This window comes from Solea senegalensis, linkage group LG4, assembly GCF_019176455.1.
Source record: "Solea senegalensis isolate Sse05_10M linkage group LG4, IFAPA_SoseM_1, whole genome shotgun sequence".
Taxonomy (NCBI): Eukaryota; Metazoa; Chordata; class Actinopteri; order Pleuronectiformes; family Soleidae; genus Solea; species Solea senegalensis.
Window position 1 is genome coordinate 13570992 of NC_058024.1, and position 27421 is coordinate 13598412.

The 27421-nt window shown below is 39.8% G+C and overlaps 2 protein-coding genes and 1 non-coding gene across 10 annotated transcripts in view; 1 reads left to right on the forward strand and 2 right to left on the reverse strand.

Annotated features, from left to right (window-relative positions):
- Positions 1 to 240: 240 nt before the first annotated feature.
- On the reverse strand, positions 241 to 314 carry trnai-aau. The gene has a single exon. It is a non-coding gene; the product is annotated as a tRNA-Ile (tRNA).
- A 601-nt stretch (positions 315 to 915) lies between these two features.
- Positions 916 to 9127, forward strand: LOC122768684 (complex I assembly factor ACAD9, mitochondrial-like). Its single transcript, XM_044024856.1, has 18 exons — positions 916 to 1366; positions 1753 to 1846; positions 1985 to 2086; positions 2906 to 3012; positions 3091 to 3191; positions 3810 to 3888; positions 4004 to 4175; positions 4259 to 4332; positions 4417 to 4492; positions 4591 to 4661; positions 4758 to 4877; positions 4955 to 5083; positions 5410 to 5489; positions 6358 to 6484; positions 6557 to 6634; positions 6830 to 6958; positions 8476 to 8548; positions 8840 to 9127. The coding sequence occupies exons 1-18, from the start codon at positions 1181 to 1183 to the stop codon at positions 8938 to 8940; spliced, it is 1899 nt and encodes a 632-aa protein (XP_043880791.1). The 5' UTR covers positions 916 to 1180; the 3' UTR covers positions 8941 to 9127.
- Positions 9128 to 12468: 3341 nt separating this feature from the next.
- Positions 12469 to 27421, reverse strand: part of iqsec1b (IQ motif and Sec7 domain ArfGEF 1b) — a 157581-nt gene continuing 142628 nt past the window's right edge. For 7 of the 8 annotated variants that reach the window (XM_044023312.1, XM_044023311.1, XM_044023310.1 and 4 more), the window contains 10 exons: positions 26238 to 26360; positions 24871 to 25037; positions 24274 to 24413; positions 23000 to 23029; positions 22634 to 22759; positions 22439 to 22538; positions 21766 to 21927; positions 21487 to 21663; positions 19782 to 19831; positions 12469 to 17573 (listed from right to left, as the gene is read on the reverse strand). In XM_044023312.1, the coding sequence (XP_043879247.1) occupies positions 17043 to 17573; positions 19782 to 19831; positions 21487 to 21663; positions 21766 to 21927; positions 22439 to 22538; positions 22634 to 22759; positions 23000 to 23029; positions 24274 to 24413; positions 24871 to 25037; positions 26238 to 26360 (1606 nt within the window). In that variant the 3' untranslated portion in view covers positions 12469 to 17042. The remainder of the gene's footprint in view (positions 17574 to 19781; positions 19832 to 21486; positions 21664 to 21765; positions 21928 to 22438; positions 22539 to 22633; positions 22760 to 22999; positions 23030 to 24273; positions 24414 to 24870; positions 25038 to 26237; positions 26361 to 27421) is intronic. The other variant, XM_044023317.1, reaches the window with a different exon arrangement.

Here is a 27421-nt window from a genome sequence, read left to right on the forward strand (position 1 = left end):
GAGAACTGTCACGTTTACGGGGACTTCTCACTAACATATAATAATGAACAATGATTTTCGACTAGTTGTACACTGAGGCGTTGCTTTCCTCAAGACTTCGAAGTTTTTTGCAGTTATCCATTTTTTCGTCAACGCTGTCATACACTCCCACCGTCGAAGTTTTTTGACATAGAACAACATACAGAGAAGTTGTCAACAACAAATGGAAAAATCAGAACTGTTGCGATCAAAAACAGATGATGGCCCGTACGGGGATCGAACCCGCGACCTTGGCGTTATTAGCACCACGCTCTAACCAACTGAGCTAACCGGCCGATATAGTGCATGGAAAATAGACACACTATAAACAATACAACAAACGGTCATAGAAAAATGAAATAAAAGACTTAAATCTTGACCACGATAATGAACATAAAATAAAGCCACGGTAACGCAGTGGTAGAGGGTATGAAAGATGAGTGATAGAAAATGCGCTGCACAGAGATGCGCTGTATGTAAGTGTGAGTGAAAGGGTGTGAATGGGTGAATGGCTAACCGGTAGTGTACAGTAGCTTTGAGTGGTCATCAAGACTAGAAAAACGCTATATAACTACAAACCATTTACCATCATATTTTATTTACCAATAGATTATCTCACCACACAAACATATAAACCGTCTGTGTGACTAACTAGGAGAAACTGACGCTGAAACTTTGTTATACTTAAACTTAAATTGCATTTATTTGCATAGAGTCCACACTGTTGCGACGTCACTTCCAATACATTTTCCATACAGTCTTAAAACCACTAAATCTCACACAAGTGTTCCGAGTCCAGACAAAAACTGTTTGCTTCCACAAAAATAGCAACACCTCGGTGTGATCAGTAACATGAACTGACGTATGTTCTAGCCAGCCTCGGTCTTTACCATATGCTCCCAGGTGTTCAGGAGGAATAACCCCATAAAATACAAAATAATATTTGGCTCCTACACCGTCCTCACTCCGCGGAGATCCCCGGACGGGCCATTGAGTGTTTTTTTCAAGGAGAAGTCAGGACATCTCCTTGTGTTGACAACTTATCTAACCCTGCAGCTACGTCATCGGTGTGCGACAGAACGAGGTGAAAGGTAGCCGACTGTGTTGGTGTGTCAGTGGTTTATCAATGGAATAGGACATAGAGGCAGAACTCAGAACAACGATGATTATGAACGCAAACAGACTTATCGTTTTGTCCAAATGTGTTCAGTCCTGTCAGCGGCTGCTCGCCTGTAACGTCAGACATGCTGGGAAAAAGGTACAGCAGGTCCAACAGCAGAGGTTGTTCAGAACTCACTGCAGGCAGCTGGCTTATGCTAAGGATTTGTTCCTGGGTTCGTTGAACAAGGTAAGGCAGGATTCCCCCTGATTTCTTAAAAAGCTTGGACAAAAAGTGAACATTCAGTTAGTTCCGTTTTGATATGTGTAACCAAAATGTTGTTCCCATGTGTAACCAAAATCACAAATCAAATTGTACTGTATGTTTGAACGTGTCTCGAAAACCTTAACACTGTGTGGCAGTACACATAAATCGTATAGTATTTATTAAGAATATTTTGGGACCAATTTTAGTTTATGTTGAAAGTTTGCAAAATAAGAATGTTCGCTGGGTGTAAGAGTTAGACCTGAGACATGCTGTCATTACAGCAAAGCTAATTTTGCAGAAAAGTGTCAGCCAGTGGACTTAATCTGTTCTAAGAAGCTGGTACATTAGTTGTCTGGTTTCTCCTCCAGGATGAGGTCTTCCCTTATCCAGAAATTGGAAAAGAAGAACTGGATGAGATCAACCAGCTTGTTGCCCCAGTGGAAAAATTCTTCAGTGAGGAAGGTGAGAGAGATGAATACTAGTCAATGTGTAGAATAAAAAAATTAAATATACATATACTGTTAGCAGTCCAATCAAAATGTGGCAGTCATGAACCTGACATCTGTTTTGTCGGTGACTGACTTTATTTTGTGATTTCAGTTGACTCGGCGAAGATTGACCGTGAAGCCAAAATCCCTGAGGAGACTTTGAAGGGACTGAAAGAGCTCGGGCTGTTTGGACTCATGGTTCCAGAGGAATATGGTAAAAATCACAGCAACCTAAATTCACTTGCATCCATTTCTCTGTGAAGATTGTCTTTTAAGTTCATAATGGCCGGTATTTGAAGGAATTGAGGAATTTCTTAACAACTGAACAATTACCTAAATTAAGGCTTTTATGTTATTTGTGCTCTTTGTTTTGATTGTTACCAGGGTCACCCTAATGTACTGATCTCTGACAATGTGAGATTTGTACATATTGCAGTAGAGATCAACGAACACCACAGTTACAGCGGCTTGAGAAAACAATTGCACCTCTTCACTTTTGCACACTTTATGGTTTTATTTGAGTTCATATGCGCCAATTAATCTACCCTCAGATTGCAAATGAACCTAAAAATTTAAATATTAAAGGATTTTTTAGTGGGATTATATTATTAGGTTGGAGGAGTTGATGTCTTAGATACAGGGGGCTGTGCACTGCACACACCATACCTGGCTGTTAGATTTAAATTTTAATCTAAATTTTGTGTCACTTTTTGAAATACACTCTCTCTGCACCTGACGATATTGAGTGACTTCAACTATTATCTTATTTATTTTCTGAATTATTATCCTGAAATCAGCCATAGTCAGTTTTATTGCTTTTTATTGAAGGGATACGTCATCATCCTAGAAATTACCCCTGAACTTTCTTGCAGGAAGTTAGATGAGATGATTGTTGACAGAGCAGGACCAGTTGTTCCCCTTAGATCGTGGCTTGATGCTATCTTGTATCCCTCACAGCCCTGTCATCAATATTAATAAATGTTAAATTTGCTATATCCTGCTATGACCATGTCTCTCTGTCTATCCAACTCAGGCGGTCTTGGATTGTCCAACACCATGTATGCACGGCTGGCAGAGATCACCTCATTGGACGGCTCTATCGCTGTGACACTGGCTGCACACCAAGCCATTGGACTGAAGGTAAAAGTAATGAAACTCAAAAGGTTTTAGTCTGTGATTATTGTACCGGTGACACTGATGTCGTCCTGTGTGTTTCAGGGGATTCTGATCGCAGGGACTGAAGCTCAGAAGCAGAAGTATCTGCCCAAACTGGCCTCTGGAGAACACATAGCAGCCTTTTGTTTGACAGAGCCTGGAAGGTAAACACATTCAAGTCATTTGAACTGTCCTGTATGCACAACATGCTGATAAGCACAGCTAACAGAAAAGGTGGTCAGTCCTCTTAGCCTGATATTTTATGTTCTAGCACACCATGGGATGTCATAGTGTTTCCTGGAGTGGAGACCTGTCGAACGCCTTTATATCACTCATTATGCAAAGGTGTTTGTTTAAGTTTAACTAAAAGACGTAAACATTTTGGAGTCAAATTTACAACTGGGGAGAAGACTTGCTCTCCAAGAACCTTATGCAAGGTACCATCATATGAAAATATGTTTTTTTTATGAGGCACAGGAGATTTTAGATACATTGTTTTAATTATGTAAAAGCCAATTTCAATCTAGGTCGTTTCAGTGTCAGAAAAAACAATAAATGAAAAACTCACATGGGTAATGAAAACTTTCTCCAGGCCCAGTGTAAGACAATTTAGATTTTGAACACCAGTTAAATGTTGACTATTCTGTTACGACTTAATGTTTGAAGAGTCTTAGTGTAAGATATTAAGGGACATTGCAAACTATTACTGAGCACTGCATGATTGCATGTGTAGATTGTGTCTCAGTATATAGATGCATTCACTTATATTCTGATCATTTTAGTGGAAGCGATGCAGCTTCCATCCAGACCCGCGCCACCCTGTCTGAAGACGGCAAACATTACCTGATCAATGGCTCCAAGGTGAGAGGAAATCACGCTGTGCAAACCATAGATCTGGCCGTTTTTGACAAAGTAATATCCACCCTCACTCTTCTTGTGGCCTTCATCTTTCCTGTCTTTTGATCTGCGCTGCCAGATTTGGATTTCAAATGGAGGGATGGCAGATATAATGACTGTGTTCGCCAGGACGGAGGTGGACGTAGATGGCGTTAAGAAAGATAAGATTTCAGCCTTTATTGTGGAGAGAGCTTTTGGAGGCATCACCAGTGGCAAGCCAGAGGACAAACTGGGAATCAGGGGCTCAAATAGTAAGGCTGAGTCAAATAATGGGTACTTGGAAGAGTCTGTGCTTTTTAATGTAATTTACATGGAAACTTTCTGACCTTTTCAGCCTGTGAAGTGTCCTTTGACAATGTCCCTGTGCCAGTAGAGAATGTGATTGGAGAAGTTGGTGGTGGATTCAAGGTGAGCTTTTTACAGTCATCGGTGCCACACATACCTGTATCCGCACCTGTATGGTTATGGAAATGTTTGCTTTGTGTTGGACAGATTGCCATGAACATCCTGAACTCGGGGAGGTTCAGTATGGGCAGTTCATCAGCTGGGATGATCAAAAAACTCATAAGTATGTCAAAACTCCAGTACCACAACTGGAGATAACTGAGCAGGAGCTTGTGTATTTTTCATAACAATCTAAAATCATCTTTGTTCAACTTTCTGTAGCAATGACGTCCGAGTACGCAGCAACCAGGAAGCAGTTTAACAAAAGCCTGAGTGAATTTGGTATGATTCAGGTAGAGACGACTCTCCCCTCAGAGGAACATAGTGAATTATCTTTACATCTCTTTCTGCTCAGTAAATAATGTGTGGGCTTTGCTCTGTCACTGTAGGAGAAGTTTGCTGTCATGTCCCTGAACGCGTTTATAATGGAGAGCATGGCGTACCTGACCGCGGGGATGATGGACAGGCCCGGGCTTCCAGACTGCTCTCTAGAGGCCGCAATGGTCAAGGTTCGACAGCTTCGTCACTGAAATTATTTCATGCAAAAAAACAGTGTAATGATGTGTATTCCCTGTTTTGTGTTTAGGTGTTCAGCTCAGAGCGGGCATGGATTTGTGTCAGTGAAGCTCTCCAGGTCCTCGGAGGTCTGGGTTATACCAAGAATTACCCGTATGAGCGCTACCTCAGGGACTGTCGCATTCTGCCCATCTTTGAGGTACTGTGATATTTTCGGCCATTACAATAATTCGTCTTCCTTCTTCCATTTCCTCTATGTCTATGAGATGCTTGACTATTTTGTTGTTGTTAAGGGATAAAGGTTTGTTCAGTATTTGAATAAAAATACTGCAGCTCATGAGACATTTGAATAGCTGTGTCATAATCACTGAGAATCCGATCACTCAGACTGAGATATTGACATTTTAAAAAAGCTTTTTACACTTTTATAGATGTTGAACACCTTCATCTTTGTCATACACATTATGGCATAATAAAGGTAAGATTGTTCGTGTGTAACTTACTGATTCTCTTGTGTTTTTTCAGGGCACCAATGAAGTCCTGAGGATGTACATCGCTCTCACTGGAATGCAGTATGCTGGCAAAATTACCACATGGAAAATCAAGTAAGTATATGATGGATGGACATTTTAAAACTGTGAAATATAGTCATTTAATATTGATACCATAAAAGACAGCACTGTTCACACACTAATGAAATGAAGGATCTTTCACGAGCAATTCCTTCAACAGCTACTTACAGTTTAAGCAAAGTGCAGTAAATATAATACAAAAGTAAATGAAAGCAGTATTTACAGATCTCCTCAATGCACTCGCACACTATGTTTTCTAGGTTCTTATCAGGTTAGTGTCTGATTTTATAAACTCAAAATTTTCAAAAGTCAAATTTAGCTTTGTGTTGCTCATTGCTAATTCAAGTTCACCAGCTAATTTCTAACTTTGTCTTGCTGGGCTGTTTGTTTGTATACAGATGATTTTAAAGGCTAAAAACAATTATCCTCATTCACCAACTGTTCTTCTCTTAAAACCAACCATTCTGTCACAGTGTTTGTCCTTGTTTCTCCCTCTGGGATTTAAACCTTATCTTAACACATTTAAGAGAACATTTGACAGCTGACATATTTGTGGAGAAGTATTACACATTTTAAATCACCATAAAATTCTGTAGTGTATAATCACATATGACCCTGTTTTTGCTGAATTGTAGTGATACGAAAATACTGGTGTCCCCTTTAATTTCAAGTTTTTGGTTGTTATTCTTAATCCTAATTTTTTTTCTCAGACATTTTTCCAACATCTAAGGTAAAAGAGAAGTTACTAAGATTATCTTTAAGCAAAATAAAATAATCCAATTTTGTCTGGCAGTAGTATTTATATTCCCAATCTTCATATTTATCATCACAAGTTTATGTAATTCATTTAAAGAAAATGCTTTTGCTTCAGCCCTAAGTCTTGTTTCTGCTTTGCCTCCAGTGAAATTAAGAAAGGAAACGTAGGTCTGGCTATCGGCATGTTAGTCAAGAAAATTATGAACAAGTTTTCAAGTTCGGTAGACCTTGGTCTGACAGGAAAAGATGGCGTGGTACATCCCAGCATGACAGTAAGGAATCTCATTTCTTCTTTAAGACTTATTTAGTTATTCAGCGGAGGCTTGACATTGTTCTTTTTGTAGGAAAGTGCAAAGATGTTGGAGCTGAATGTCACTCATTTTGGATGGACTGTGGAGACCCTGTTGTACAGATTTGGAAAGGTAACATTGGATTTATATTTTAATATTCTCAAAATAAAAAAATAAAAAATAGAGCTGTGGGACTTTTTTTGCTCAAATGTTTTGGATAAACAGATTTATGAAAGGCACGCTGAAGAAGAATCAACTTTAATCTTTGAAGTTATAAGTGATGGATGTTTGATTACATTTTTCTTTCTCACACATTGATGTCGTCAGACGATAGTGGACGAACAGTTCGCCCTTAAGAGAGTCGCAGATGTGCTCATCAACCTCTACGCCATGACAGCTGTCCTGTCCAGAGCCAGCCGCTCCATCACCATTGGCCTCAAGAATAATGACCACGAGGTGTGTACAGTACACACACACATTAATTCATTCATTTCCTGGACACACACACACAACCCTAACTCATTTATTTTCCACTTATAAGGTTATCAAAATTATTTCAGATCTTTTTATTGTGATATGCCTATAATTACATTTGTGAATATTGATGATTTAAATGGTTAAGAACACACTTAAATACAGTTTTTAAATCAACATGGAGTTGATAAATACATTTTTACTTGGGTGTATCTTAAGCAATATTTATTATAAACAATATAATATATTCTATTATAAACAATAAATCAATAGCTTACAGTATATGCAGCTTATACATTTTAAATAGAGGCTTGATTTGAAGCAGTGGTTTTAAAAGCAGATTTTAGGGACTATTGAGTGTCAAAATAACAAAATAATTAGCAATAAATTATAAATTGTGTACGTTATCTGGCAGGACACCTGACGGGATGAAGAAATATTCAGATGCTTTCTTGACTGACATGACACTGAGCTAGAACAGACATGTGGCTATGTTTTAGAGGTGTACTGATGATGAGAAGCTGAAAGAATGAGTTTACTGTACAAATAAATGCTGTCACCCCGAAGATTATTACTACACATTGTGTGCTGCATTAGCAGGCACTGGCAGATCTCCACTCTGTTTCAAATGCAGCCTTGACTGTTAATTGTGTGAAATGTTCTTGCCTTTGTTCAGACAATTTTGCTTGAAAATAGATTTTGAACATGATGCTTTGAGACGTCAGAGTTAATGAGAGTTTTTGTTTCTTTTTGATGCTTAGGATGGGGTTAAAATGATGTTTAGGTTAGACAGGCAATAAGGCTTTGTGGTTAGGCATGCATTTGAGAATACTATAGAAAGAGAAAGGGGCCAGGGAATTACATTTGACGACAAGTGTCCTCACAACAACAGGAAATACATATGTGTGCATGTGTGTGTGTAATCAGAACCAGTAATTTAGAGCAAAACAAATCCTCAAGAGTGAGACATTAAAGAAGGCACTGGATGCTTTGTCTCGTCATCTTCTGTGTTTCAGATGTGCAGCTCTGTCCTCAGGCATCAGTGGTCCACTCATGTTTCTGTGTAAAGCATACAGTTGGATCCTATTCTAACTATTTTCCATTCCAAAGATAGCCGGTCACTTCTTTTAGTGGGACTGAGATGATTTGCTGAGTCACACAAGATCCAAACCATGATCATAAAAAAGTTTCAGTCATATGGTATAGTTCCACTGTGATTCATAAACTTTGTAATCTTTACCAGTTGAATGTCACTTTATCCCATGGTCAACCAGAAATTGCTAATGTGACAAATATCTTTACAAACACCGACATGTTGCGTTGATGAAATTATGTTTTTCTAGATAAATATAGAATAAGCGAATGTTTCCAGTCGTCTGTCTTCACATTTGAATTCACTGAACACTTTGAAATGGCTGCATCAGTCGTTTTCATGTCACTGAGTCACATATTGTTTGTGTAAAGGTTCTAATGAATGCTTGTGTTGATCATTTTTCTAGATATTGCTCACAAACACGTTCTGCAGCGAGGCTTTCTTCAGGAACAATTACATGATTCATCAGTTGCAGGAACGTAAGTCCAGCACCACACATTAATTAGGAACAGCTCCATAGTTGTTTTTTTTCTTTTTACTGCATGTCAGTAGAACAGACTTGCATGTGTTGCGGATCTTCCCCAAACCCAGCATACCAACACTGAAACCCCCACTGCTTTTTATTGTCACACTGTGTGTACATTGTTGTCTTTTTTTAATAATGTGTATTCAAAGTTATCAATTATCTCAGACAAATGGGAATGTTGTATTTTGTATTAAATGAATTGGGGGGAAAAATGCCTTGTAATTCCCATCTGAATCTGTTGCAGACACTCCCGGGAACAGCGATGCCAACATCAAGAAGATTGCAGCAGAGGTGTTGCAGGACAGATCCTACATCTGCTCTCATCCTCTTGAAAGAATATACTGAACTCTCTCCAGTGACCACCACCGGTGTGTCTCTTGTTTCAACAGACGATCCACAGTCCTAGGGAATTACTGTACATGAACTATTTTAGTCCCTATTTTTTTCTGAAGTTATTTCAACATTAAATTAAGAGATTTGTGTTCATATTTTCTTATTAACAATGGCCCGAAATATAAAACTCTAAATCTAATTTCATGGTTTTTCTGTCAGAAAACGTTGTTCTTTTGGCATCTCTCCGTCTTACATTACTGCATGGACACACTTGTTAAGGGGGCATTTATTATGTATTATAATGTATGGGCTTTATGTTTGTAGTAATATTTACTAAGTATTAATGTAATTAGTTATGGTATATTGTATTTACTGTATATTTCTACTTTCTACTATCTTTTTTAACATGGTATCTGTTTTTATATTTATAATTCAGTTTTGTTTTTGCAAACGCCAACATTAATGTGGCTGTATTAACTTGAGAGGGTTTATTATCATCATCATTATTATTAATTATTATTATTATTATTATTATTAACAACAACAACAACAACAACAATAATAATGGGTCTGTCCGACCCATGTGTCAGACAGAAAATGGACTTCAAAAGTATGGTACAATGTGAGGTAATTTCAGAAACTTAAAACATTTAAAATTCTACACTGAATGCAACATGCTACACAAATAAAGCCATTATATTATATTTTATTTACTGATAGATTATCTGTTTAACCACAAAGATGTAAAACCAGTTAAAGCTGTTTTTAAAGTCCGCCGCATCCTCACTACTAAAAGAGGAAGAACACCTTTGCTGAAGAAAGAAGTAACTTGTAAAACCAAAGTAAATGAGGTGGGTAAAATTTCCGACACCAACTGAACACACCATAACAATGTCGCAAAAGCACCAGGTGGTGGCGCAAATGTGCAAATAAACTGGATCAGGGAGTAACAAATAAATAATAAATGAAAAACAATTAAAATGAGATAGAAGGTTTATAACTTTGAGCCCATTTCAACGAATCAGAATTTTTAAAGGCCACATTTACATAGACAGTGTTTTTTTAGTCTTGCAATGCTTTGTTATGTATTGACAGGATATGTGGCCATAAAGTCCCACTACCTGGAAACTCCACTAAGGAAGTCTGTTTTTCTCTGGACAACAACAACTACAACTACTACTACTACTACTAATTAGTTAAAGGCATTTAGAACATGTGGATATTTTATTACTGTGGATATACTGATCAGATCTCTGCGTTGCTATTTTACATCACTGGTTGAGGTTGATATTTAAAGTAACCTGCATGTGTTGTGTATTACAGTACATGTGGACTGTGCATGCATTTTACAACAGAACCAATACATTAAATGCAGTGTTCTGCAAGGCCTACCATTCTCTGTGGCCAGAGGAAATGAAGTCCTGCGCTGGCCCATCCCAGCTGCATGATGACGTCGTCCTGCTGACAATGATGATGTGGCCTTCAAGGCTATGATCTATTTTTAGCACCAGCCTCAAGGGCCAGATAGACAAACAGGGCAAACTGTCACTCAGACCACCTGCCACAGTCAGGCGGGCATTCAGCCAGGCATGCTGTGCAAGACTGGGGGAATTAAGACGTGTACTGCTGTTTTAAGCCTCATCAGCAGTGATTTGTCTGCAGTTGCAGAAGACTTCAGTGCAGTTGGAGAGAAAAGGGCAGATTAAAACACAATCATAATTGTATCACGTTAGAGGCAGGGTCGTATACTGTAGCTACAATTATGTCATGTCATGGATTTTTAAGTGGAAATCTGCCTATGATGGACAGAGTGGTCAAATGACTTGTCATGGGGGGTATGTTCAACCTTTGGGTGAGAGGAGCTCTGTCAAACTCAATGATTGGTTATCTTTGTGAACAGAAATTATGTATTTTTCATGCTGCTATTTTATCTGAAAACAAGCTCTGTCAAGCAAGACAATCAGACCTGACTCAGGGAGTGTTTGTGTGTATACAGTGCAGGCGGGAGAAGCATGACTAGGATTTTTGAGTATCTTGTGGGTGCTTCTGTGTGTGCAGTGGTTTTGCTTTATAGTCTAATGTTACTAATGCCGCTGTATGTCTTGATCTAAAACATTATATCATCTCCATAGCACTGGAATGTTGCCGGACAACACAAGATGTGTAAACACTAATATACTGAGAGACTTGTGTGGAGCTAAATTAACATGACACACTTTTGACAAAAAAAATGGCAATTTGTTTATAATTAAAAGTTAAAAGACTGCTTAACACCATGAAACCATGCAACCTTAAAAAAACTGCTTAATCATTTTGATGGGTAATAGACTAAAATAGGGAGAACTGAGCCTCTTTATTTACCTCTACACGTGGATCTGCGTTCTTGTACTTTTTTTGGTTTGGTGAGTAGGGAGGAACACTATAATCACTCACTGCATTAACATGCATATTAAAAGTCCAATTTTAGTCATACTATGACAATAATTTGGTTTCTTTAAAAGTACTAAATGTGTAAATTAATGATAGTCAGAGACTCAAACTACTAGAAACACACTGTGCAAGTTCAAGACTAACACTGAGCAGAGGTCGGTTAAAAACCTGGCAGTCATCAAACATCTGCTTTGACCATGACATAGTGTAGTGGCACCACATCCAGCAAAGGTTACACATTGCTATGAGCTAACTAATAACAATGTTAGCCACATAATGTTCTGAAACGAACAGCGGATTATTAAACGATAGCGTCTAGCATGAAAAAACATTTTTTAAACCCTGTATGTGACCTCGAATGACTTAACGTAGATTAACTACGAAAACTCACCCCTTCAGAAGATAGGAGGTTCGGGGTGCTTTCTTTTCATCGCAGCGTCATGTCGTCATCTCAGAAGTAACTACTGTACTCTGTGTTCTCCTCAAGGTGTCCAATTATTCTCATGTCCAGCCACTCTATTTCGACCGTCAAAGAATCCATCCGTTTGTTGTACAGAAGCTCTGGAGAAAGTCTGCATCTACACGTTGTTGCTTCTTCTTCCGTAGCATTTCCGTAGCATAGCAGAAGTGAGATCGGAGTGACCAGAAGTCTCTGAAGAAATACAGCCAAATATCTGCGCTGTAACAACCACGATTTAGTTTTTCTGCCATGCGTTTTTCCTCGTCCATCTTCATTCAATGGTGAAAACACACTGCTTCTTGAAGTAGCAGTAGCAGTGACGAGCCTCCGCAGAAGCGCTGCATATTAAGTAGCCATGTGTTTCCTCAGTGACGTTTCACCACACCCAACTTGGAATCGGTTCACAGCGAAAAGCTTATGGTTGTTGGACCGGTGTTGTGCCGAAAAGAGACTGCTTGCCGAAAAACGAAGTCTCTTTGCGGCACAACACCGGCAATATTGTGATTGGAAGCATGGAGTGGCTTCTTCGTGATTTCAATATGAAAAAAAAACACAACAAATATCTTGTGTGTTTTTAAAAAAAACAAAAAAACTCGACTTGGTTGTTAAAGAAGACTAGTCAGATAAAGAATGGTCATTCAGACATAGCACAGGTTTGACAGTATATCATTTTATTTTGCGTTCTCAACATCGTCACAGTACTAGTTTTACATCAATAGGGTTTTTGCCTACTTAGAAACAGAATGCATATTAAAATAAGATCACCCCTCCCCCTTCCCTTTGACCTCAAAAGTGGGCTGTGAGCACGAGAGAACAGGAGCATCTCGGGAAATAAGTCCGAAGCAGTGTTTTACTGTGTAACATTTGGTTATGATACTTCAGTCCTGTTGGAGGCAGAAAGAAGCAGTTTAATGATTATGTAAGTATCAGAGGGGAGCAGGAATGCACCTTCAATGTAACTGCAGACATTGAGAAGTGATAACAATAATAATAATAATAACAATAATTTACAGACCATTCACATATGTTTTCTCATTCTTTATTTCCCACCCACACATTAAGCATCTCCTCCCTTTCAAACCCTCTGTACTTCATCGAGTAACATTAGATTTTCAAAGATGGACTTGCTATTTACACTCAGCAGCGGCAGCACACTGCCACGTCTTCATACTGTACACTACCGTGAGAATAGAGGGGAGATGCATGCCAGAGTAGAGTGAGCGACACAGCGGTAAATGAAAAGACACACTAGCAGGCCAGAACTCATCTAAATGTAAACGAGCATCAGTCAGAGAAATCAAAACTACACTGAACGTTCAGTGTCTAGTCAAGCCTGCTGCTCAAAAGAACAAGAATTTAAAAAAAAGGAAAGAAAAAAGAAATTGTAGGCATCAATGGCATGCAACAAAGCACCTCACACAGAACCTGGACAGGCTTTACAATAGGTCTTATACTTCCAAAGGAATTGGAGGGTTGTCGCAAAACTCTTTAAACATTATTTGGACAACAAAAGGCTATCAGCATTGAATAAAGCAAGTTTTATTTTCTAATTCCAGAAATACTAATAATGAGATGTTGGTCTGATGACAGAAGTAATTAGTAATTAGTCAAATTAGTCAGAAACTGATTACCAATCTAACAAATTTGCAGTATTGGCACATAACTAAGTGCTGCAAAAGGAAATATTTGACAGCTCTCACACATCCTACACATGTTGGAGAGTTACATCTCTAAAACAGTAACACTTTGAAATAATTTATATATTGTAAGCAAGTTCCATTTGTCAGTGATTCATTACCAGGTTATGAAAAATCTCTTAGGCTAGTGTTTATCCTTCTTTCCCCCTGAGTTGCTTTGCAGAACATTATGTGTTGCAATTATTGTTGTTAAAATTGACGCCCTAAACCACAGCCAGTGTTGCTAAGTATATGGCACTTACTGTGAAAGATGAAAGGAAACCTTGCCCAGCACAACAGATGCTTTTCCCACTATCTTTTTTATCTCATCATCAAGACTCCCTGACCACTTACTACTTTTCTTGTGAATAAGTACAAGTTACGTTTATATGCAGTCAGTGTATTCAAACAATTGTGCAATATTTAAATCATTGCTCACTAGTTTTCTGCTCCTCTGCCACTGATCAATAGAACAACGAGGAAGCAGGAAAACATGGGCACAGTCGTACAAACACTGCTCCACCATGCTGCTACTAAGGGTCAAAACTCCACAGTGCACCTTTAACCCCTGGGACCCATAGTCTGCAAAGCTATGGCTCAGGAGGTAAGGTGGATTGTTCACTGCCCACACGGTCAGTGGTTTGAAACCCCACGCCTCCAGTCCAAAGCATAGTGTAAAGTGCTTTGTGGTTGTCAAGACTAGAATCATCAAAAATATAAACCTTCTGCCAAGTTATTTGATGGTTATTGGAAACAATGACCCAGTTAAACTTATAACTATGGATGAGTGAATAAAAAAAGCAGGATAAACACAAGCTTGTGGGATTTTCTTGTTTGAACTGCTAGTGTATAGAACAGTGGTAAAGATTTAGAAAAAATATTATTATTTTATATTATTTTAAAGGTCCAGTGTGTAAGCATTTCTAGCATCTAATGGCAACAACGCAGATTTAAACAAACCCCTCCACTCACTACGCCGTATACCAAGCGCTTCAACATGTTGTTCTTCTTTGTTTGCGTAGTAAGCTTCTGCTTCAAAACGTCAAAAACACTCTCTGGCTGGTTTGTCCATTTAGGATCCTGAAGAAACATGGCAGTGCAAGATGTCAGCTTCCGGAAGGCAAAGCCCTTGCCTAAACTACCTATAAGAGGCATCTTGTACAGCTAAGAAACCAAGCTGTTCTATTTTAAAGTGTTTATACACTCATTTTGGGCCAATAACCTCTCCTAAATTTTACACAATGGACCTTTAAAGTAACAAATTCTAAACCCATTATAAAGTGTTATTAGAAGGTGGGATTTTGGAAACTTAAAGAATTTATGAGCCCCGGGATAGCACTTCATAACAGTAATGTGTGATTCATATACTCATAACTGTCTGATTTCCAAATGGAGGGGAAAATCTGTCATCACATCGACTGTAAAGATTACAGAGATTTCTGTTGGCATGGAACTTTCATCTTCTGTCCAACAGCTGTGTTAATGTCCGCCTTTTTCTGAATGCTACGATCCATAAAACTACTCTCTGTGGATCAGTAAGAGATACAGATTGGTTTATCGTCTTGAGTGACACAAATACATATTTGACTCCAGTTAGCCGTAATCAAAGAAGTTGAAACTATTCTACCGTTAAAAATGAACAACTGTCATCAGAAACTCTGATATAGTTTGGGAATACACAACAGATAGAAATAGCCTTGGAATACATTGTTGCATGCAGTCATTATGTTTGACATTCTTTATCCTCTTGAAAGGTCCTGTCCTTTCAAATCAATGTAGATACTTCACACATTATATTAAAGGAAGAAATGACAAAGGACTCTGACAGGTTGAAAAGACAAAACTAACAGAATGGAACAACCATCAGTTTGCAACTGCTCATACACAAACAAAGTAAATATATATTGCACAACTTAAAAAAACAAAACAAAACAAAACAAAAGCAAAGCCACCACATAGCCTTTAAGCAAATACAGACAAACTCCTGCCATTGATATCAACCAAGTAAAACAAGTGCTTTGTGTGTCACTTTCAACCGAAAATATGCTCCAGCAAACCAGCCTCTAATCTGCACACACTACAGATAATGTGCACAGGAAGGCTGTAAACTACATACAATCAGCCATCCCGTAATATGTCAAAAAAGGTGATTGATATAAAACTGACATTTGTGGAGAGAGACAGGGAGAGAGAGAGGGAGAGAGAGAAGGATTGCTGCCACCACCACAGAATGATAATTATTTATTTGTGCACTGTGTCATCAGTGAGGCTCTGAGGAAAAGTCCAATCAGGGGAATAAACAGTACTGTGGGAGTGCACTCAATACTCAGGAGTCGCACAGTGGAACTACAGAGAGGGAAAGGGGACACTCAGCCAGCTGAGAGCTTCCACATCAGGAGAGACACCTGGACACTCCCTGCCAGTCTGCACAGACTCCCTCGGTTTCCACGGAAAACATTTAAAAACCTCCTCCTCTTCCCGCAGAACAGACTTTGACAGTCTGACCAGGGACAATATAGAGCATTCTGTATTGTTTATTAGACTCTTAAAAAATAGTGTAAAAAAATAAAATGAGGGTGGATGAGCAGCAAGTACTGGAGGGCGGACATTCAGATGAATCTGTTTGCTCAGCAGCTTCTTTTCTCCAGAGCAGCAGAGGTGACTCTGAACAGGTGAAGTGCGATGGGTGACACTGTATGCAGGCTGCTGTGCACCAGCCTTCAACGACACAGCTCTAACTCAAAGGCAACCATTTACAGTTGTGTTCCAGTTGTGTTCCTGAACTACCCGACGAACAGAAGCCTTGATTGATTTCTGAACAGTGAAGCTACGCCACCTACTGTATGTATAGTATAATACTGAGAGTTTTAACTGATGCCATGTGTTCCGTAATAATATTTTATTTATAATAAGAGCTAATATTATTTTACAAAATACTATGCACATTATACATGAAGCAAGTTTTGTGGCTAAATTAGTAAATGCTTCAATAATTGGCACATTTATCACTGCTAACAGAGATATCACAGTGAGCTACCACTACGTTAAATACTCATACAGCTACTGCTGAGGCTGACCCTCTGTCTGTCTGTCTGTCTGTCTGTCTGTCCGTGCTCAGCCAAACCACCCCGACACTAGATAAAATCACTTTGTAGACATAAACATCAAGATTACTATTTACTTCCTGTGTAAAATATTTGTAAGACATTTGATCATGTTACTTTTTTTTCATTAACTGAGGAAGAACAGTAGTTGTGGTCTTTGTGCATGCTCTTGCATTGTTGTCTGTTGCCACTGAGGAAAGCAGACACGAGTCATGATCTGAAAAGAAACTGAAGGAACAACAGAAAATAAATGTGCTTGGGTTGAATTAACTGTCTCACTGATAAGTGTGACAAAAAATGCTGGAGGAGACACAGAATTCTGGCTGGCTTCACGTCCACAGACAAGTGATGCACAGTGCAACCGTCTCATCAGCCGAGAGCTTCGAAGGAAGAGAAAATTAAAGATCAGTCACAGAGCCCAGAGCAGGGCCCCCCTTTTGCCCCTCACACCACTGTACTGATGCCGCTGTGCTTGGGCTTGGTGCTGCTGGAGGCCTGGGAGGGTGGTGGTGGCGGCCCGTGGTGGTGGGAGCCATGAGCAGGGTGGGAGGAGTGGCTCCCGTGGCCATGCTGTGTGTGAGGCGGATATGGCTGCTGCTGGCCATGAGATGGGGGAGGGTGGAACTGGTGCGGTGGGTGCTGCAAGTGGGCTGGTGGATGGTAGTGGTGGTGGTGATGGTAAGGCGGGGGGTTCTGGGTAATTTGGCAGAACTGGGCATGGTGCGCGTGCATGGGGGCCACTGTGTCTGTCTCGACTCGGGCTGTGTGGTGCAAGTTGGCGGGATGCGGGGTGTGGGAGATGAGGGTGGGGTGCAGGGGCTGTGGGGTGGGACTGGGGGACTTTACACGCCTGGTGCCAAACAGAGATCCAAGCAGGGAGGAGGAGTTGGGCAGGGACTGGCCACTGTGGCGGGATGGGCAGTCTCGGCTGGAGGGCGTTCTCCGTCGCATGTGGGGACTGCTAATGATGGACCCCTAAAAGAGAGAGGACAGTCAGAACAACAGACATGAGAGAAAAGAGTCTACATTTGCTATTCAGAAGGAAACAACACCTCAAGTCACAACTAATTGGACATTTTTCGCTTTTTCACAGGGCAAAAATAACTACACGACCAGCTACAGCTAATCTCAAATCCCATGTGATTGCTTGTGTTGCCTTGTGGGAAAGTCTCCATTTCCTTTTTCTGGTTCACTGCCTTTGTTTGTCTGTCTATGCTAACATCTCAGAGTAGACTGTGAGATGAGATTGTGAGAATTCAAACTATCATTCTGTCATGAAGAGACAAACAGCTTCTAAGCTTTCACTCTCTCTCTCTCTGTCTACTGATACCTCTGTTACTATTACATCTGGTTTCCAGGTGTTGTTTCCAATTTATTGTTATATTGTATCTATTTATTGTAAACTACATCATTACCATCTACAGATGAAGGTTCAGCGAGTGAGTTACAGAGAGTGCACAGGGTTGTTCAGGTTTTGCCTGACTAGGACTATGAACCATCCCTTTAATTAAGTATAGTTTGATGTGTCTAGATCCCTACTCAACAAGACCACATAAACACAAGATTTTTTTTTCCTAGTGTGGGATTAAGTCTAATCTAATGTAATCTAATACAAAAACAACAACATCATTACACATCTTTTTAAGAGGACTCAGTAAAAAACAAAACAAATGCACAACAAAACAAAGGTTTATATAAAAAAAGGAATGAAGCAGATATATCCAGAGCCATGCATCACATGCAAATTAAACCTAGGCCTAAAATATTAGTAGTTATTATTAGTTTACAATGTGCTCTTATTTCCACTGCACTGCACTGCACTGCATCCAATTATTTGCTGTAATTCACACACAAAGTTCCAAAGAATACTCCATGGAGCCTCAAATTAATTCAGGCCATTAAACCCTGAAATTTACAGCGGTCCTATTTTACCTTAGTGTTTCCAACACAAATAATTAAATCTACACAAGGGTTGCAGGTGCACTCACTTAGTTTGAATACTATGCAATGGAGCTGTGGTGACAAATATACAGACTCTGTCAAAGCGTGACAAAGAAATGGGTGGCACAACTTTGAGGTTTGAAACTATGAGATCTGATGTTTGGTTCTAGTGTCTAAAAAGCTAAGAATAATTACAATCAAGAATATTATTTTTAAATATTTGCCCTTTTTTTTTAGCAGAGAAGCACAATGAAAGCACAGAGAGATGTACTTTCACATTGTTTTGGGGTTTTTTGGTCGGTGGAATTTGTTGGCAGTAAGAAAAATAAAGAACTACCTTTAAGTTCCTAGTCTGACAACAGCTTTGCATTCAAACCCACGCAGGTGAACTGGAACATTTAAGCTTGTGTCAAATTACAAAACCCAGCTAACTTTTACCGCATTAGTACTACTGAAAAAACCCGTTGAACACACTCATTTCTTCTTGGTCTGCTTTATTTTCTCATTCCCAGTGCAACACTACTATCTACATATATCTTCTGGCTGTTACCTTAGCCATTACTATAAACCAATTGGATTATCTAGACTATTGATTTAAAGTAATTTGATGTAAAAGATGCAAAATAGTAACCGCTGTAACATTTTCACTGGGCTCCATAGAAAGTGCAGTCAAACATTATTATGAAATAATAACCTGAGAATAAAAACCTGAGATCTGTTCACTGTTTAATGCTGGTGAGGACTTGCGTCAATAAAAAAAAGAAATGGGAGGAAGTTCTTGTCAAGGTCAGGGGTCAGTAAAAAAAAAAGGAGCAGTGTGAGTCAGTCACGCCAAACTGAGAGCATGCAGAAGCTGGAAGGGACATTGCACAGGTGGGGGTACTTAACAGGGTGAACAGAAAAAAAAACAACAACTTTAAATGTAGCCCATTGAACATGAGAGGGATGACTCAAAGGTGAGAGTTGACGACATCAACTCAGAGCTGCCCTAAAGTGAGTCTGGACCAGTATTACTCGAGCCATGCTGTGAACGTGAAAGGGTTAACGTGTCAGCCACAGCAAATCATTCCTGTTCAGCCCAGCGCATGCATAGTGTTCACGGTGCTCACAAACAAAAACACCATTAAAGCAGAACAAAAAAAGTCACCAATAAAAAGAAACAATAATACACAGACTTGTGTGTCTAGAATATACAACATAAAAAGTCAGAGAACAACTCGACGTCAGTTGCATCCAACTTACTTCCATATTGCTGTCTAGTGATCCTGCACTGCTGCGTCTCCCACGCTTGCCTGCCCAGAACATGTAACATGACACATTAGACACAGAGAAATCCCTTTGTCTAGGAGCGGAAGCTGCTAAACTAACACCCTAAGGTGACAGAAGTGGCACAGGACTTACTACAGGCAGACTGTCATGATGACAGAGGGAGGTGAAAAAGGACTGAAGGAAAGGAAAGAGGCAAATCACTGCTACAGCTCCACAACAAGGTCAGCCGTAACTCTAGTTTACTCTTTTCTTTAGGTATCTACACAGCAAATGAAGCCACAGTTGACAGCAGACACTAAAGAGATACTAGCAATTTATTATTCAACACCCATTAAAGCTAAGGTTTGTAAATCTATGAAAGGGATCCCAATAGAGGACCATGCAATAGTTTTGTCCCCACCACACCTCTCTCGTCAGCCCTCTCATCAAAACTCCAAAACACAGGAAGTTAACCAATGGCTATCATTTCTCTGCCTCTACGGTTTGTTGTAAAGACTCTGGTCATGCACTGTAAGAAGACAGACAGGGTGTGTGTGTGCAGGAGACCAGGTTGGTTAGAGACAGGAACACAGCCGATCATTCCTTGGAGTCCAAATGAAATGACTGGTCACGTTTAATAGACTATTGCAAGGACGACAGCTACCAGCTTGTTATTCAGACAACTTAATTCACTGGTGGCTCTTGAAACGTAAAAAGAATTTCAACAAATAAGAACAGACTCTAACTTTAAGAGGGACGCTTCAAAACAGACACATGGTATCCTGAATGCTCGTTCCAAATCAACAACAGCATTTTATCTGGTGCGGAAATGATCACGTCTTTCAAACTCAACTTTTCCAGACCTCTCTGTTAAATTAGGTGAAAGTAATCTGATTACATCACTATGACATCAATATGGTTGCTTTCAACTTCACATGATTAATCCAGAGCCACAGAGAGCCATTGTTTTCACAAGATGAGCAGTAAAATTGGAACAAATTCCCTTGAAAGACACGATTAATACCAGTTACCGTCAACTGCCAAATGCAAAAATTAAATTTCAGGGATGCGGTGCAATCCTTGAACTGTAAAAAAAAAATCTAAAAAAAAAAATCTGAAAGTGAATAGACTCTAGTATAAAGGCCACCGCTACAATTTTGTCTTACTTAAGGAGTTCATTATTTTGCATTTTCTCGCTATTCTAAACCCAGTGTTGAGGTCGCTGAGTGTTTATGCACAGCTGCTCTGCACTGTAACTGGCCACACTCTCTCTGAATCAACCGCACAACATTAATTCCTCTTACTGCTAAGATGCTCAAATTGATCACGATGACCTACATAGCACTGCTTCCCCTACCACTGTTGACACAGGATTATTACTTGAAAGCCTCTAGTAAATAACACCTTAGTCCATGAGCAAACACACACATCTTTATCTCCTTGCTTCACTGGCCTCATGACTCAGAGATTCTCAACAAAGCAGGTCAGTTCAGGTGACCAATCTGTCAAATCAAAACTGAAACTGAAATGAACCCAGTCTCTTCCAATTTTCCAAACCCTTAAGCTCCAAAAGAGTAAATAAGTAAATAATATTATAATAATAGTATACCAGCCTTCCGCAGCTCAGGTAAACACTACTTCATCTCGCTGAAGAATGAGACATGTGAGAGTGTGTTACCATGGTAATCTTTGATTTTACCTGCATCCGAGAGGTCTCGCAAGGAGCTGCTGAGGGCGCTCCTCTTCAAACCCTCACCAATAGCGTAGCTGTCATCAAGGCTCGCTCGATTCAGGTTGCCATTTCCCGTTTCCTTCTTTAACCCTGAACTCTGCGACATGCTGGGCCTCACCACTCCCTTCTGCTTTTCTAGTTCAGCTGTGCAAAAGGAAACACGCAAGACGTTGACATCCAGGTGTCCATTTACAATACAATGCAATGCATCAAGGTGATAAAACAAAAAAGGAAACTCTCGCTCACATTCTATCCGATACTTCTCCATCTCTTGAACTTCAGCAATTGATTCCCGCAAATCATCGGTAAATTTTTTGCGGTCCTGAGGATTGGGTGCGTTGAAGTTGATGAGGACTTTGATGTCGGCTCCGGGAATGGCTGAGGTCAGGCGGACACCATTGGGATAATCTGATGAGAAACAATATCAGCACTTACACACCTGTGCACACAAATAGACATTAAAATGTTGTTTTAATGAAGTTAAAGGACATAAAGTCCAATTTGAGTTTGTGTCTCTTAATTGTTTTAATTTCCAAAGGGTATTATTGTTGTTTCCTGAACACAATGCTTCTGGACGCACCTAGACAGATCTACAACCAACTGATAAAAAATGTGATGTAGCACAGTGCGGCGGAAAAGTCTCTGGAAGCAGTTTAAGTGCAGTTGTTCGATTTTCTGTTGGAGAAAATACACCATCCAATTACACAGATTAATACTGATGGTTTAGCAGATTGCACAGGCCTTGACACATCATCAGCAGCCATCTCTGTTATAAACAAAATGCTGCAGTGTCATTCCTTCCCTAATTTAGACATATACCGCGATCAAACTGATCGGTCTCAGGACAGTCACACAGACTTCTCAGACTCACTCATTTGAAGCGTGCAGAAGTCTACATAAACATCTCCAGGGCACTTACACTGATTCTCAAAGAGCAGCACTTGCATGCCATAAAGTGAGAAGGACTGCCGGAAGCTGTATGTCACCGAGTTCTTCTTCTTCTGGAAAATCTTAGTCACCTGTGAAAAAGGAGCATAGCGTTTAATGTGGTTCAGACTCTCTCAGTGGGATGTCTTAATGTGTTCCCAATGTGCAGAGAGAACATGTGCCATACCACTAGCAGGTCATTAAAGAGAAAGATCTCCCTTTGGTGAACGCCCAACTTTTGTGGTTTGTTGGGGTCGGGAACTTCAAAAAGTCTGCAGTAACAGACAAGTCGTCGGTGGGGTAGGGACAGAACCTGCACACAAAGTGTATCATCATTTCTGAACCATATACAACCCACAAAGCTAGCACCTCTTTCATAACGCATCTGTATTTTTTACAAAGGTTACTCTGAACAGTCAAATATATACAACAGAAGCTCCGAAACTTTTCAGCTCCTGACCCCCAAAATAATGGTGTCACAGACTAAGAACCATTATCCCCCCATTAGCCCATGGTAACCATTGATGTAGATAAACAAAAAATAAATACTTACACATCCAAGACCATGGTGTAAAGTGCCAATCTATAGAGTAAGAGATAAATAAAGACATGAATTTACATGGATTAGTAGACATATATAGGATTTTGAACTAATGATATTAACAAGTTAATGTTAGGGGCCACATTTTAAAATACAGAAAACAAGATTTATGAGAAAACACTGGAGATACATGTCAAGGTCCCTTGGACTTTTGCTGATTTGTCTTGCTGATATGATGAACAGGGTGACAGATCTAAGTGAACACCTTTGAGATCGTGGGCTGTGAGGATACTAATCATATTCATTATTACAAAGCTCATCAGACAGTCCTTTTCATTTGCTGGCTGCAGGGTAACAGACATATTACAGTCAGAGAGCATTAAGCTCTCCAGGCCTGAAGAGTTTCACACTCTTTCTTTTCTCTTCTGTTTTGCAGGAGGAAGTGTAGAGAATGGTTAAGCCTGGACTCATTTATTTTCGTTTGCAGGTTGGTTATGTATGCTCCTAGATTCAGGTATTAAAAAGGGCATAGCAATGTGGTTCTCCAAGTAAAAAGGAACTCAACACTGAATTTACTCACATACTGCAGTGCTACACATATTTCCCTTAGATTTTAATCATCAGCCGTAATATTGTAAATGCCCAAGGTAGACTCATCAATAGCTAAAAGAACGTAAAATGATATGTGTTTCTGTGAGAGCCACACTTCCTAATGATATAAACTCCACATTAAGAAGAAAACATTTTATTTATGATGTCAAGGAGAAATACTACACTAAGTACAATCCTCAGGTGTAATAACAGCATCTCTGTTCAGTGGCGCTCGCTGTTACCTTGAGCACAACCTTGAAAACCATGTTGGTTTGTGTCGTTCATGGTCTAATCATTATGCAATACATTACATTTACCACAGAGCAGCCATGACTCTCCTTTCTAATATGCTGGCAATGCTATATGCATATATAAAGTCATACTGCAACACTATTTTGGTTCATGTAAAGAAAAGGGGCACTGGAAGGGATCATTCACAAGATTTATGAGATTTATAGTTCCTTTATTCATAGAATAATCTTATACACACTCCTGCACTTTCCTCAAAATCAAACGTGTAAATGGTTTCAATTCATCTTGTAGCTACTCGGCCTGGTTCCAGATTCAAAACGATTTTCTGAAACGTCAATGGAGAAAATGAATGGGAACGTAACTTCCTGAACTAGAGCCATTCTAAAAGTACACAGAGAGAAGCTGTCATATCAACGGCAACAGCAGTCCAAGGCCAAACTTACCGGCTTTTTTCCAACAATCAGCTTTTCCACTTTTTGAACCTGAGACACGTGGTCTTCATTCGTCTTGAGCTCCCGCTTGCGAATCCGCTCATATATCCCGACCAACATCTCTCGAGGGATGTCCTCCCCATCATCCACCCCTGAGGATGAAAGGGAAAGAGAGAGGGAGAGGCAAAAAAAAAGAAAGGGATTAATGATTAACTAACTAGTTTTAATGCGAGTTGAGGAACTCCCTAAATTACTTACATACACATTTCTCACTGTGTACACAGAAATATCCTTCACAACTCATTGAGGATGAGTATTTCTTCTCCACTCAATACTGTACTTTAATTGCTGATATTCCAATGGGCAGAGAAATGGTTAGCCATGCCGCAAAGCCCCTCTTAATACCCACAAAATCTGCTCAGGGCAATTAGAGAGTGTGTCACCTGAATAGAACTGAAACTCTTCACTATGACATTCCCCACCTCCCAAATCCCTAAAGGACCCTTATTTACAGTGATATTAATGAAGGCAAAATGCATTCACAAAACTCAGTTTGAGGTGACTACATATGTTTTGTGCCTCAGGCACAGAGAGAGGGAGTGCACTTACCTCGAAGGTTCTTGACAAAGTCCTCCAGCTTCATCTTCCTCTCGGGTTTGACATTGGGACTGTACATGTCTGTGTTGAGAAGGATGATGGCAAAAGCCAGGATGAAGATGGTGTCAGGGTTCCTGAACTGTCGCACCACACCAGGGTTGCAGATGCAGTAGCGTTGGCTGCAAACAGGATATTAGACACAGTCCAACTGAGTTCATGTTTGATAAGAAATCACAGATTCATTGAAGTCGCTGTTGACTTTGTTAGAATCATTTGGCAAGCTGCAACACACATCTGACTGAACAAGGAAGACAAAAAGTTAGTCAGGACACAAGAATGCATCGCTATGTCTGTTTTTAAATGTTCACTTCAGTCTGGACATGTTCATGAAATGAAATTCCAACAAAAGGCACATTTGTTTTCGAAAGAACCCTCGTGAACCTAAACACAAGCGTCCTGTAGTGTCCTGCCTCCTACAGTACATGCTCAAGCCTGGTGCCACACCCTGTGTGGACGCTGCACACAATCTCATACTGTAGTGAATGCGTCTGGCCCAAAAAATCTCATGCTGTGTTCATCATAAGTGATGTGAACAGTATTTTTAGAAATTCATGTCCGCAAAAAAGCCCATGGAGACTTTTCTTTGGGACATAATAAATCAGTAAGTTTCCCGTATGTTGATTAGTTCCACTTCAGACACATGTGTTGCTGAATTATTGAAAGTGAACTTTCCACTGTCGGTGCTGTGGCCATTTTGTCACATTATGCTTCATTAATGCGTAAGTCAAAAGAACAATGAGCCAGTACTGGTGACAGTCAATAGAGCTATCAAATAATCGTTGTATTAAGTCTTTTTGTCAACAAACAGTAAGTGAGCTCATCATGGTATCTGTACTGGGCTGCAGGTGCGAGGTAGATGATCCGTTTTTGTTGGATCCCTCAAAGAACAGTGGATGTGGTGTTTAATGTCCTATAGCTCTGTGCTGATCTAAGCGGGTTCTCTCTGAGCATGAGATCACATGTTTACCAGAGGTTTGGAGAAAATTAATGAGGAACAAATAGCATCCCCTGTGGGTGAGGTTATCCTCAACGTTATGGTATTACCTCTGCTTTCGAAGATAATGGTGTTTCAGAAACAATACATAGCCAGTGCGTGATATTCATTAATTATATACACACCGTGTTGGCATAAACACTAGACATGGGAATAAACCCTGTAATGATCATCCTGTCACACAATCAGTTGGTCTGAGATGACGTAGGACCACACTGGCAAAAACATTACTTTATTCCCCCTTGCCTGTTTCCTTGTGGGAACTCTGCATGATATGGTTTGGAGGACGGAGCCATGAGACATGTTACACCCTCCACTTTCTTACCTGTAAGCCTCAATCAGCCGCTCAACTTTCTGTGCTTCTCCCTGGACTCTGATGTGAGCCTGGAACTTCCGGAGTGCTTCGTCCAGTTCCATACTGGAGAAGTCCATTTCGTCCACCACACAGCTGGTGGCAAACAGTCAGCAGAAGTGAGAGGGTCAGTTTGGATTGAAGAATATAAAGTATAAAAGAAAGAAATGTCCACAAACATTTGGTAAATATGTTTGATAGTCATTGCAATGCCTCATTTTCCTCTGGCACCATCTGTGATCTGTGTATTGTATTTCAATGACAGCCCTCTGGATGTCCAATCCACACTGCACCACTGCCTTAGTCACTAGACGAACCTCATAACAGTAAATTACAACTAGTTGTAAAGAACTTATTGAGTGCGCAGGGTGCAAAGTATGGTTTATGGATGTGCCAAAGGTTGTAGAAATACACAGTTTGTGGAAATATGTGTATATTAAAACACAAGGAAATAAGCTAAATACCTTCACAGAGCTATGGGAGCACTTATTATTCATGTGTGTGCAGCTTAAATGCAGATGTCTGACTTGAGAGCATCTATGCTACAAATGACTTAAATAAAGTCCTTTTACTTGTACTTATTTTTAACTAAAGAGAGGATTGTGCCTCTTGTCACCAGAGGCCTTATACCTTGATACCTTTGCGTGTCAGGATTTATAGACATTTTCTCAATGAAGGAGTTTTTTATATACGTCGGTCAAACTGACATTGACAGACCTCTCCTCCACTGAATCTCAATGGTCTCTGATAAAGCTGTTCTGCTGACAGTGGGATTCCGATAAGTCTGTCCAGTGTAAAGCATAAATAAGAGGCACTATTTGAATGATGAAATGGATCAGAGCTGTAAAATGTATCTATCACTTCCCGTCTTTATATATATAAAAAAAAGGACTGCAGACTATGAATGGAATCTGTTTGTATAAGTCAGCATCATGGCAAATTCCTGAGTGGATCCTATTTCTGTTTACTTCCTGGATGGTAACATGAGTCATTATGTAGTGCTCAAAAGACTGTTTGAATGATAGTAGATTGCAAATTGGCAACCCTACTTTTAACTAAATTATAGTTATGTTCCTGTGAGGCAGATAAAAAAAAAATTGCAGTGGCAATTTAATTCAAAAGCCTGAATCTTAATGTTTTCAGGGTGATTCATCTGC